We start from the raw sequence: 13,705 nt of genomic DNA on the forward strand, positions 1-13,705 counted from the left end.
CGGGGTCAGAAGGTCAAGTGAATCCACCTGCGCTGGCAGGCCCTTGGGGTGGCCTGGGGGATCTTCAAACTGTCCCTTTCTGTCTTATCCTGGTTTGGAAGTTAACCTTGTAAACCAAAGCAAAATGATTTCTTGAATGATAATATTAGCCTGAATTGAAATGGTAACTGCTGTTATGTCTTTCTCTCTATGTACAATGTTATGGCTTAAGAAGAGACTCATATGTATCCATGGTTCTGCTCTCGTGTTCTGTGAACACATAATGATATGAATTACGGCTTGGAGACTGCTCTGTGTGCTCTGTGCATCGTAATTCATTTCACCTTCATGAAAGCATTACTATCCCTGTTTCAGGAAACCAAGTCCCAGGGCAGCTCCATCCCTGCCCCAAGATCAGATGGCCATGGCCGAGCCAGGCTATCTTGCTCCAAATTCCAACTCTGCGTATTCTATAGCACAGGCTTGAGAAGAAGACATGGCCACAATGACCGGCATCACTGAACCGTGACTGCTGAACTCCAGAGCGCTCACTGGTGCTGCCAGTGATGCCGCATCCTCCTTAGTGATGGCTTCTCTCCTCAATCCCCAACATGTCTCCCTTTGTGTTCTCAACTGATCACCCTACTTCCTATACCACAGAGAAGACAGCTTCAGTGAGGAAGAAAAACTCACTAGCTTCTGCCCACAGCACTCCCGGGTGTCGGTTCATTTGTTCCAAGGCCCTTTGCTTTCCTCTGAAACTGTGGGAAAGCCACGTAAGCTCTACCCAAGGCAAGCCCCTCCACTGGGGCCAGATGCTCATTCCCACTCACCGAAGTGGCTAATCACTTCCTTCTTTCTCTGAGCCATTCCTGCCTACCAGATCACTCCCACCAGCATCAAAGTATGAGGGGACTAAAGAAAGTTTGTCGGAAAAGTGGAATTAAAGTACAAGTTTGTTTGGGTGCAAAAAAAAAAAAAAATTGAAATCTATGATGCATGGTCTTGTCATAATGTGCGTTTTCAGTAAACTTGTTGAAGCCCCCCCCACCCCATGTTAGGGCTTTTATCTAAAAACAGAAGCCTCTCTAGCTCCCAGCTATTATTGCTCTGTTTTTTCTTGTCTTTATAAGGAAACTCCTCATCGTCATTGTCCTGTGTTCACTTTTCCCTCTTTCTGCTGTCTCTTCTAAACAGAACTTTGTTCCTGGCACCCACCGAAAACCCCCTTAAGGCCATCACAGCATGACCTCTTCTCATTGTTGCCCAGTGTCATTCAAATAACCTTCTCCTTCTGAAATTCTTTTTTTTAATTTTTAATTTAATTTAATTTTATTCATCAGAGGTTTTTTTTGCTATAGGGTACATGTGCTCGCCAGAAAGACAGAGAGAGATAGAAAGTGAGAAATCACCCCCCAGGATGGATGGCCACACCACAATTCCTTCTCCTCCATTCTCCTTTCAGGATCTTGGGCACGCAAGCACACGCGCCCAGCATGAGTTTAAGCCACCGGTCTGGGACTTGAACCACTGTCGACTACATGGGAGTTCAGCGACATAGCCATTACACTAACTGCTGGTCCGTCACCTTCTGCAATTCTAACAGCAAGTCTCAGCCTCCATCTTTTTTAGACTAGCAGCAGCATGTGAGATTCCATCCCTCAGTTATCTATTCCTATATCTTTCTTGCAATCCTTATCAGTATTTGTGAAATTCAAAATACTCTGAGAAATTAACATTGTTTTTATAACTCATGATAGCAAAACCTGATCTGAACACTGAACACTGGAGGTTCTTTCTTTATACCACTTAGTGGAAATACTGATGTGTCTGGTATCAGGGGAAAGACCCAGATCCTCCTGGGAATTATGTAACACAGGCTTTATGCAGTAGAGCATATCTAGTCCCGAGATTCTAGAAAAACTGTTGTGGCTCTGGAATAGAATTCTAAGTTTCTCATAATTATTCGTAGAAGATAATATTTTCACCATACAGTATAATTACTTTTGTATGAAATATTTAATTTCTAATTATCCTATATATATTTAAGTACATAGTAAATAGATAAAAGCTATTGTCAGAATCTACATAAAATATCTGCTTCAAGGAGTCATACTTTGAGATTTATTATTTTCTTCTAAGGGGGGAGAAATTGACTAGAATTATAACTGTCTTTTTATATGAAAACATAAAGTGTGTATGTATATATATGTGTATGTGTGTATATACACACACATATACATACAATTTCTTTGGAGAGGTTTTTGCTATAGGATATATGTGCTCACCAGAAAGACAGAGAGAGACAGAGACATAGAAAGCAAGAAATCACCCCCCAGGTGGGGATGGCCATGCTGCATTCCCTTTTCCTCCATTCTCTTCTCAGGATCTTGGGCGTGCACGCACATGCGCCTGGCGTGAGTTTAAGCCACCAGGTCCAGAACTTGAACCATGGTCGACTACATGGAAGTCCAGTGGCATAGTCATTATGCCAACTGCTGGTCCCTATAAAGTATTTTTAAAAACAGATTTTTGTTATAGCACGTGGGCTCACTGGGGAGATAGAGAGAAAGTGAGAAATCACCCCCCTGGGGCATAACCATGCTGCAATCCCCTCTCCTCCGTTCTTCTCTTGGGACTTTGGTCATGTATGCACATGTGTCCAGTGTGAGCTTCAAGCCACCAGTCTGGGATTTGCTCTGCAGTAGGCCACATGGGAGTCCAGCGCCTTAACCACTTGCCACCCGCTGCCCCTCATAAAGTTTATTTTAAGTATAGAGTATTATAAGATATAATTTTTTAAGCTTTTGTCGTTTGAAGTATAAAATGTAGCATTATGATGAAAAATGTAATTAATTCATTTGTTCACTAGACAGTTATATAGGGCTATTTGGCAGGCAGTATTCTACACATACTAACCCTTTCTAATTGTCAAACAACTATATACGGTAGGTATACTAAAATCTTCACCACAGAAAAAAGAGCCCAAGGACAAGAGAGGATTAGTAGTTTGCCCAAAGTTATTCATCTTGTAAATACATTATGTTCATGTTTCATTTAATGCAATATGTACACCCCTTCTAACCAGAAGCTAACGGGACAAAAGTTATAAATATACATTATCATTTTAATATAATCTGACTTAAATTAAGTGATCTAGATATAAATTCCAGTATAGTATGGTAGGTCCATTAGCTAAGAAATCCAAATAAAAATTTGGTTTGATTTGGTTTGTTACTTCTGAGTGAATACAGTTGTTCAAGGAAGAATTAAAAATTGTTGCATTATTTCTCAGTTTAAAAGACATATAAAATTGGGCCAGCAGGTGGCGTAGTGGTTAAGGCACTGGATCCCACATAGTTGGTTTTAGTCCCAGACCTGGCGACTTGAAAATCATGCTGAGCGTGTGTTTGCATGCCTAAAATCCCAGGAGGAGAACAGAGAAGAAGGGATTGTGGCATGACCATTCCCTTTGGGGAATGATTTCTCACTTTCCCTCTCTCTGTCTCTTTCTGACTCTCCTCTGCGAGCAAATGTACCCTATGACAAAAAAACTTAAAAAGAAAAAAAAAAGACACATGAAATGAAGGTAAGGACGTGCTGTGGCAAGATACAGGTGCTAAATAAACCTCTTCTATCAATTTGCAAGTGAATATTTATGCTTTATCTCCACTTTCACAGCGTAAAAATAATTTTCTTTAATTATTTGGAATTATACTGATAGTTACTAAAAGAATAAATTACTTATTTAAAAGTGGATGAAGTTTTATAAGTCTCAGTATATGCTGAGGACATAACTGGGATAGGAGGAAACATTGGAATAAATATTGTTGACAAGGTTATGCCCTTATATTTTTTCTTCTCAATACTTTTTTAAAAGTTTCAAGCCACAGATAATTTCCGAATAATAACAATATCCATATCCACCTATAGTCACCAATTTAACTTTTTGGTATCTTTGTTTTATCTATTTATAATCTATTATCTATCTATCTAGTTTCTATCTGCCGATATTTTTGCTGAACCATCTGAAAATGTTATAGTTATTATAACATGGTTCTCTCTTAGCTTTTTAGGATGCCAAGAACAGTGATATGTTCTTATTACCACAATAAAGTTATTGTACCAAAACATTTAACAATGACACCGTAAAGTTAAAAAAATAGTTTGTTTTCGACTTTCTCTAACCTTCCCAGTAAGGTCTATTGTGAATTCTTGTTTTTCTTTTTTTTTCTTTTAACTTACCTTCCAATAAAAGGTCACCTGTGGAGTTTAGCTGCCAAGTCTCTGCAGTCTTCTAGACTCTAGAACAGACCTCTGCCTTTCATGACACTGACATTCTTGAAGATTATAGGCTAGCTGTCTTGAAAAATGTTCCCAAATCTGTATTTGTCTGATCATTCCACAATTAAATCAAAGTTAGACATTTTTGACAAGAATCCCGCAGAGCTGATATCATGTATTTCCTCATTGCTTCATATCAGCATGCATGTAATGTCAGTCTGTCCTGTTACTGGTGTTGCTGAGTTCGATGACTTGGTATCCACCAGATTTCTCCAGTATACAGGTGTCATTTGCTCTTTGTAATGATTAAATTATCTGCCATGGAAGAGAGAGTTCAAAACAATTTCTGTTTCTCCCCACTAAGTACATCTGTACCTGAAACTGAGCAAGAAACAAGCAAATGAGAATGGTAACAAAAGCCTACATGTCAAGGAGAAAGGTGAGATGAGTAGGAACCTGACGACTGGAAGATCAGCATAGCAACAGGGTGCTACATAATCCCCCATTTAGCAGAATAAGGCCACAAGGGTCTGGCATTTCCTAACCCCAAACAAGCAAGAGAAGGTGGCCCAGATAGGTTGGTTTCTTCCTCTATTTAAATAGGAACCACACCAGGAAAACTTAGAAACACAGGTCAGGGGAATTGACCAGCAACCTGGCTGACAGTAAGTGTTCAGGGAATTCACTCTCCTTCCCTACTGAAGTATCAAGGCTGTGGAATGGCACCAGCAAGAAGTAATTCACTTCGGCTAGTGGCCTGGCCTGGAAGTCTTTTTGTCCACATGAGCCTGAGATTTCCTTCCCCACTGAGAAACACCAGGCAAATCAGTGCCTTTTACTGGACAAAAAAGACCAGTCAGGAATTCCTCCATGACAAAGCTTGACATGTAGGCTTTTGTTTCCACAGGCAGATACTTCCTGCCTCCATCTATAGGACCAAGTGACTCACATGGGGATATTCCTTTTACTTCCTCAGACACCATATCCAGGACCAACAGGAGCCACAGCAGTAGCAGATAAACTAGGCAGACCAAAACAGCTTTGCAATCCTGAGTTCTGAAAATAGGCCAGGAGCTGCAAGGGGTTGCCTCTAAAATAGAAGATTTAAATAGGACCCAGAGATGTCTATACTAATAGCCACGTTGTTCAGGATACAATGAAAATAATCGTCAACCATACAAAAACCAGGAGAGTCGCAGCTTGAATGAGAAAAGACTGATGCCAACATGGAGGTGAATCAGATGGTGGAATTATCTGGCAAAGAATTTAAAGCAACCATCATAAAGATAAATCAGCTAATAACTATAAATTCTGTTGTAACAGATCAACATACATTTCTGCAACAAAATGGAAATTATGAAAAAGAACAAAATGAAAATTATAGAACTGGAAAAAAAACAAAATTTTTTTTTAAAAAAAGCTTGTTGGATAAACTCTATAGTAGACTGTTGAGGTTAACAGAGGATGGCATCGTTGAATGTGAAGACAGGTTGAAAGGATTTACTCATTCTGAGCAACAGGAAAGAAAACAGTGAAAAATATTTGACACAGCCGTAGGTACCAATATAGGAGAATAACAAAAGATCTAACATTCTCATCATTTGAGTCTCAGAAAGAGAGGAAAAAGTGAATGGGTTGAATAAGAATTAGAATTAGTACTAGCTGAAGACATCCCTAATTTAATGTAAGATATAACCTTGGATTTAAGAAGTTGAGAAAACTTCAAACAGTATAAGCCTGAAGAACTTAACACTAAGGCATATCATAAGTGCATGTCTGGGATCTAACCCTCAAAAAGAGATCTTGAAAGCAGTAATGACAAATTACATATAGGGGAACATGAATTGGAATACCTGGATTTCTCATCTGAAAATGTGGAGGCCAGAAGAAAGAGTCAAATATTAAAAGAACTGTCAAGCAAAAATTCTTTATTTAAAACTTCTGCTATAGGGTACAGGATATATGCACTCACAAGAGAGAGAGAGAATAAGAGAGAGAGAGAGAGGCAGTGGATGAGTATCCCCCAGGTGGGTAGGCTGCAGTCTCCTTTTCTCCACTCTCCTTTTGGAATTTCAGGTGCACATGCACACACACCTGGCGTGGTTTTCAAGCCACTGGGTCCAGGACTTGAATTGCACAGTTGGCTATTTGAGATCCACCTTGCTGCTGGCTGGCCCCTCAGCCACAATTTTTTTTTATGTAGTGAAATTGCATTTCCAAAATGAAAAGGTAATAAAGACATTCTTAAACAAAGAAGAACAGGAAGAATAGGTTGGTAGCAAATATGCCCTTAAATACTGACCGATGGAACTTCTTTAAACAAAAAGGAAATGATAAGAATCTTGGATGTTGCCATGGAAAAAAGAAAAATAGAAAGAACAGAAAATCATGTATACAGTGGACCATCTTCATGAGCTTTATAAATGGTATTCCATTATTAAAATAAAAAATGTAGTGTTATCTGACACTTGAGATAATATTTTGAAGTAGAGAAGGTAAAAGACCTGAAGCAGAAGGGGTAAATATTGATAGTCGTACTAAGACTAATGATGGTGAAATGTAACACATGTGTATTGTAATACAGAACACAGTCACTTAAAAAAAGCTTTTTGAAAGATAGTTCTAAAGTACTATAAATATGACAGGAAAATTCAGTGAGGACGAGAATAATCTTCCCAATAAATGGTGCTGGGACAACTGTATACGCACATGTAAAAGAAGTTAAAGTTTTCTTTTAAAAATATTAGTATGTTAAAATATTTAATTATATGTGTATTGCTTGACATGTACTTATTTTATAAATCAGGAAATAACAGTCTGGATTATCTAGCTCCTCTTTTTTTGAAGAGGTTTTTGCTATAGGGCGCTTGAGCTCGCCAGAACAGCGAGGCAGAAAGTGAGAAATCACCCCCCCCCAGGGGGGATGGCCATGCTGCAGTCTGTTCCCCTCCATTCTCCTCTTGGGATCTTGGGCATGCATGCACACGCGCCTGGCTTGACTTTAAGTCACTGGGTCCGGGACTCGAATGCGGTCGACTACATGGGAGTCCAGCGACATAGCCATTATGCTAACTGCTGGTCCCTCTAGCTCCTCTTTAAATAAGATTAAAAAAAAAAATGGTTAGAAAATCTTTGACCAGACATGGTGCGGTGGTAAAACACAACACTCTGTGAGTTTGCCTCACATGGAATTGTGTCTGGATTTGTGTCTAGAGACCTCCCTGAGTATGCTGGATGGGTGTGTTCTCATGATCCAGGGCTGGCTGAGGCTGGGTGTTGGGTCACACAGTTAAGACCCTTTTGGGGATGCTGACTCTGTTTTTCTCTCTCTTGCTCTCTTTCTTTTTTTGTCTCTCCTATTCCCAAAGTAAATAAATAAGTAAACAAACTTTTAAGAAAAATTGGAAAACTCATTCATAGTGGACTTTAATTCCCACATGACAACAATTGGTAGGAGCCATTAACACCGTCTTGCTTAAACTGGGCAGGAGTTTTCGGTGTCCCCAAACCTATTTGGGAATTTCTCAGGGAGGTGCCACAGGATGTCTAGGAAAGACTGTATTTCCATTATTTTTCAGTAAAACTTTAGTACTATGTCCATAATTTTGCATAAAAAAATAACGGAATGAAAAATTTTGCATAGATTATCTCCACTTATCACAGCTAATTAACATGTAAATATTTTCTTAGCTTAAAGATGGAGCCTAAAACCAAAGGATTAAAACAGCAGCAGCAACAACATAAGAAACTTCTGGCAGCAATGCTTTCCCAAGATTCTTTTGAGTCCATCCACAGCCCTACCCCGTCTGTAACAGAAGAAGACATTGATAATGAAGATGATGCAATGGAATTGCTGGGTAATTTTAAAAATTAATCATTTCTCTTTCTCTTCTCTGGCATTGTAAAAATGTGTAGTGCTTAAGAGATTCTTAACATTTCAAATAGTTTGTCTTAGGGAAAGAAATGGGTTAACACTTAACTTTATTCATCGTAGGCTCTCATGAAGTTGCATGTGAACTAAGTTGAAATAACCTGAGCATGTGAAATATTTATTAGTTTGAATTTTATGCTATATGTATGCAGTGCTTTACCTTCTGACTACTTAATCAAGCTTTATTCTGTGTGCAATTGTGTTAAAAAAAATCAAGTCTGTCTGCATTATCCTGATTATAATGGCCTTGGTCACATTTATTGTCTATAAAATATCCTTGAAATACCTATTTCAGCCCTCATCCCAAGATGTCCTCTTGTTTCTTAAAACTTGCTTCAGAAAATAGAATAAAGTTGAAAGGGACAGATAGCAAATGTTTTCTATAACTGACAGAAAAGTTTGCAGAGATGTCAGTCTTTTCAGACCTGTTACTTTCATGAAAACTATTAATGTTGTATATGTGGAATTTTACGAATATTTTTAATGAAGTAAGTGTATGCTTTTGCTTCATCACAAATATCTTAATTCTTTAACTTACTTTCTCTTTGGAAAATTATTTTTCCAAAAGAAAGAAATGGAATTTTGTTGCAGAAAGAGTGATCCACTTATAAAACAATGTTTTCAGTTCAGTGGTATCTGCCATTCTATGATAAATAATTAGAATACTTTTCCAATGTGTTGTAACAGTATACTATTGTATTTTTACTAGAAAGAGAATAAAAAATGTCATCACTTGAAAGTTTCAAGCAAGTTTTACATGTAGAACATGGAATCCCAGAATAATAGAGCTAATTTCATGTTTATTCCTAAGCTAGATTCTTTGTTCTTCAGTGTTTGTGATAGCCAAATGCTCTCATAATAAATGATGTGTTTTTCCATGCAGAGGCCAGCAAAGGTGTCATTTAGTCAATAAGGGCAGGTTCCAAGATGTTTTCTGATGGAACCACATTCATTCCAGCATTTTTAAGACCATATCATGACATTTCACTACATGGTGCTGGCCTTTTATTTATTTATTTATTTATTTGCTTATTGTTGCAATGATTATCTTATCCCTCCATCTCCCAGTCATTCATGGGGTAGTTGTGGAAGTGATGCCTTCGATCATTTTCTACTAAACTAACGTTTATTGGGCATTTTCTATGTGCTAGGCTCTGGGCTTGGTCCTGGGGACATAAAAATAAAATAGTCACAGTTGCTTTTTGCAGAAATTTTACATTCTAATGATCAAGTTTTAAAAAATGTAATCCATCACTCTGCCAGGGTTCGTCACCTGTGCTAGTTGGATAAAACCCACAGTTGTTTGTGGGAGCCGCACCTCATGCAGAGGAGGGGTAGTGATCAGGGGGTGTTTCCTAGGCTAGCTGATTGCTCTGGTTAGTCCTGAGGACAGCAGACTCTCGTGATCTCAGCAGTGAATGTGATCACTACCCTTGTAGCTTTGCTCACCAGGGCGTGTGCTCTTGTGTTCCATGACTGTGTGTAAATTATTTCTATGCTGTGGTCAGGAACAGTGAAGGGGGCAGTGAGAGTAGGGGATTCTTGAAGGAGACTCAAGGGTTCACTAAGTGCTGGTCCTTACTAGATTTCAGCTGCTCTGTCCTGAAGTATCTGGTCTGCCAAGACTATAAACCCGAGGGTCGGACATTGGAGACTAACTGACGATGCTCAATTAATAACTGGTCCTCAGTAGTTCTTTTTGTCATGTGTATATTTTATCCTGTCGTTGGAGCAGGTTTAATAAAAAGGTTTGAGCTTTCTCCAGGTAATTCCACATGTCATAGTGCTGGTGGCTAGTTGTGTAATAATGCTGGTCTCAAGGTTCTGAGATTTCTCTGAGATAATGTGGACTCTTCCAACTCCATTGAGAAATCCCCTAAAATAATGCCACATGCAACTTCTTATTTTAGGAATGGATTCTAGAGAGAAACATACATGATTGTGTCTATTTGAGGGCAGTATTGATGTCAAGTTCTTGAAAATTTATGTGAAATCAAATTTTAGTACACAGAATAATTTTAGGAGACAATAGATAGACATCAGGTAAACTATCTTCTTCAATCTGCAGCACGTTGTAGAATGAGTTCACTTTATCTTAGATGTTTTTAAGGGTTTAAATTGTCATTGTTAACTATACCAAGATCTAACCAGTTATAAAATTTGCTTTTGTGCATGAGATGCACTCTGTCAGCCTTGTAAAGTGATAAGTAAATGTCATAATTGTTAGTTAATGTTAAGTTAAAAAAGGGCTGTTCCTCAGTAAAGCTGGTTGATTTGAAGGAAAAAAATCTTTTAGTGGAACTAGTTGAAATTAGTGAAACTATTGATCCTCATTTTGTTTATTGGAATTTAGCATTATTAATATATTGATGAATATTTAATTATTCACAGTTTAATTTGATATTTTTGAATTTATTTTCTAAATGCATTGGGATATGAAAATACTACAGTAGAGCACTTGTAATTTTTAAGTATATTAAATATTGTCTGTAAGATTGCTTTAAATACTAATAAATTCATAGTAGATAAAGTAGCTAATATGGAATTAATACCAATTAGAGAATAAAATTTCCAAACTTGGGAATTTTTTTTTTTTTGAGAGATTTTTGTCATAGGGCATGTGTGCTTTCCAGAGAGACAAAGAGACAGGAAGTGAGAAGTCATTTCCGGGGGGAATGGCCACGCCTCAATCCTCAGTCCCTTCTCCTCTTGGGATTTTGGTCACACACACACACATGTGCCCTGAGTGAGTTTTAAGCCACTGGATCAGGGACTCAAACCACGGTTGACTACGTGGGAGTCCAGTGACATAACCATTATGCTATCTGCTGGTCCCCAAACTTGTGGAATATTAAGGTAGAACAAACTTATCTTAAGCACCTCTGAAATTGGTGCTCTCGTTATAGAAGATATGGAAAAAATATCAGACAAATTACCTCAAACTAAGTAATTATCAACCTTAATATTTAACAATATTCTTAAATATGTATTTGTTAGTAAATGCTAAATATATACACACAGACACTCACCCATTCTGGTCTTTGCTCATAATGATATAAAATGAAATGAAGCATATTAATAATTATATAAAAATAAAATCAAAGTATATTGCCAAAAACAAACAAAGTGTTTGCATGTGGATTTTATTTGTTTGAAAATGAACAATAAAGAATAAATATAGTTACACTGATACTCTTTGGTAAATAGTCTTTAAGTTTCTATAAGTTCAACATTTTACCAAATTTTATAAAATAGAAACCTGATTTACTAGGAAAACTCAGTACACTGATATTCTTCGACAATCTATTTTGCATTGTTATCAACCTTTAGAAAGTAAATCATTTTTCTACATTCTGTGATTTAAGATGGAGACTCTTTTATTTATTTATTTATTTATTTTGGAGAGATTTTTGCTATAGGGTGCATGCGTTTACCAGAAATACAGAGACAGAAAGACAGAAAGCGACAAATCCCCCCTAAGGGGGATGGCCACATTGCAATCCCTTCTCCTCCATTCTCCTCTTGGGATCTTGAGCACACACGCACATGTGCCTGGCGTGAGTTTAAGCCACCGAGTCTGGGACTTAAACTGCGGTTGTCGCAGGTAGTCCAGCGACATAACCATTATGCCAACTGCTGGTCCCAAGATGGAGACTTTTTAAAGCAGAAAACACCCATCGCTGCAAAATGAAGGCATGAATTTTACATAATGAAAAATGACTGCCATTACTCAATGATATAAAATTTTAAAAAGGGAAGAACCTTTGTTTTAATAAACATGGGGGTGGCAGGCAGGTGGCATGGTGGTTAAGACACTAGACTCCCACATGGCCTCCATGGTTCGAGCCCTAGACCTGGTGGTTTGCTTTCTCACTTTTCCTTTCTCTCTCTCAATTTGGTCAAATTAAGTAACAATAATAATAAAAATAATAATAAATAAAATTAAGTAAATAATTCCTTTAAAAAAAAAAAAAAGAAAACTACCTCCCTGGCCTAATTGTGGGAGCACAAATTGCATGATGCTGGGGCCACATGGGAGGCCTTGGTTTGACTCGTAGACCAGCCTAAACAGTACAGGTGCCTCTGGACCTAACTAGCTGGGAGGCTGAGGTAGGAGGATCCATAGAGAGACCTTGTGAAAGTATCTATCTCTGTCTTCCTTTCTCATAAAAGCAAACAAAAAAAACTTGATATACTTACCTTTTAATCATTAAAAGTATAAAATAGTTTACAGTATAAAATAGTATACAGGGAACCTGATATATATACCTGTTTTCTTTCCTTTTTTTTTTTGAATATTGATCATTGTTTTGGAATTAGCAGGATAACTAGAAACTTGTCACTTTAAAATGAAGGCTCCTCCTAAAGAAGGCTTTATAAAAAGTCTGAGGACTTGCCAAAACTAAGTTTAGAGATCCTTTTAATACTGTGTATAAGCTTGATTTAAATATTACTCATAAATTCACTCAACATAATACAAAAGTAACTTAATATGCAGATAGTGCATGTTAGAAAATAAAATATCCAAATTTGGGGGACTTTAAGATAGAACAATTTTAAGCACCTCTGAAGTCAGCTCTCTGTAAATCTAGAATACATTGGATAAAGTATCTTCCAAATTGCTTCAATTTCAGTAGCTTTCATCTTAAAATATATGATATTCTAAAAAATTGCAGTAATTAATACTACCAGTGGTGATGACAATTACCAAACATTGTAGACAATCTGGTATGCATTTTTAAAATTTTATTTTTTAAAACTTTATTTGTTTCTTCTGAGACAGACAGAGTCAGACTGACAAACCTCCCCCATAGGACCCTCCAGTCTCAGGTGCTGGGATCAGGGACATTCATGTATGTTCCCAGTGTTCTCAGGAAGGTGTCAGGATTTGAACCAAAACTTTTTTCCATGTGAGTACCATTATTTTACCATAATACCACCAACCTGGCCCTTCCCATATTTTTAAATGCCTCTAAATAAATTAGTATAATTTAAAAACTAGGATCTCATGGAGATGAGAATTATCTTGCCCATGCTACATATTTTTTTACTAAGCCATGTGTAGACTAGAAGTTCTAGGAAATGCCCCTGCTATGAGTTAGTGCCTGTAGTTCTGAATTCTAACTTCAGCTCACTTCAGTGCTACCACCCTCTGCACAAATGCCCAGTGTGCCCAGGGTGAGTATGGCCTGAGAGGAGTTGAATACACTGTGCTTGTCTCTCTGAATTACAGCAACATCATTTGAGAAAATTCATTCAAAGCGCAATCTTTTTTTTCTTTTTTTAGTGAGATATTTGCTATAGGACATGTGCACTCACCAGAGAGACAGAGCCAGAAAGCAGGAAATCACCCCCCAGGGGGGATGGACACTCTGCAGTCCCTTTCCCTCCATTCGCCTCTCGAAATTTTGAGCCTCTGGGTCTGGGACCCGAACTGTGGTCGACTATGTGGGAGTCCAGCAATGCAACCATTCCGCCATCTGCTGGTCACTAAGCACAATCTTTCATTGA

The 13,705-nt window shown here is 37.8% G+C and overlaps 1 protein-coding gene across 1 annotated transcript in view; it reads left to right on the plus strand.

Annotated features, from left to right (window-relative positions):
• The window catches only part of CUNH8orf34 (chromosome unknown C8orf34 homolog), a 526,010-nt gene that overhangs the window by 180,748 nt on the left and 331,557 nt on the right, over positions 1–13,705 (plus strand). The window contains exon 7 of the mRNA XM_006150466.2: positions 7,954–8,120. Within this exon, the coding sequence (XP_006150528.1) occupies positions 7,954–8,120 (167 nt within the window). The remainder of the gene's footprint in view (positions 1–7,953; positions 8,121–13,705) is intronic.

The sequence above is a fragment of the Tupaia chinensis genome, unplaced genomic scaffold (genome assembly GCF_000334495.1).
Source record: "Tupaia chinensis unplaced genomic scaffold, TupChi_1.0 Scaffold000288_2, whole genome shotgun sequence".
NCBI lineage: Eukaryota > Metazoa > Chordata > Mammalia > Scandentia > Tupaiidae > Tupaia > Tupaia belangeri.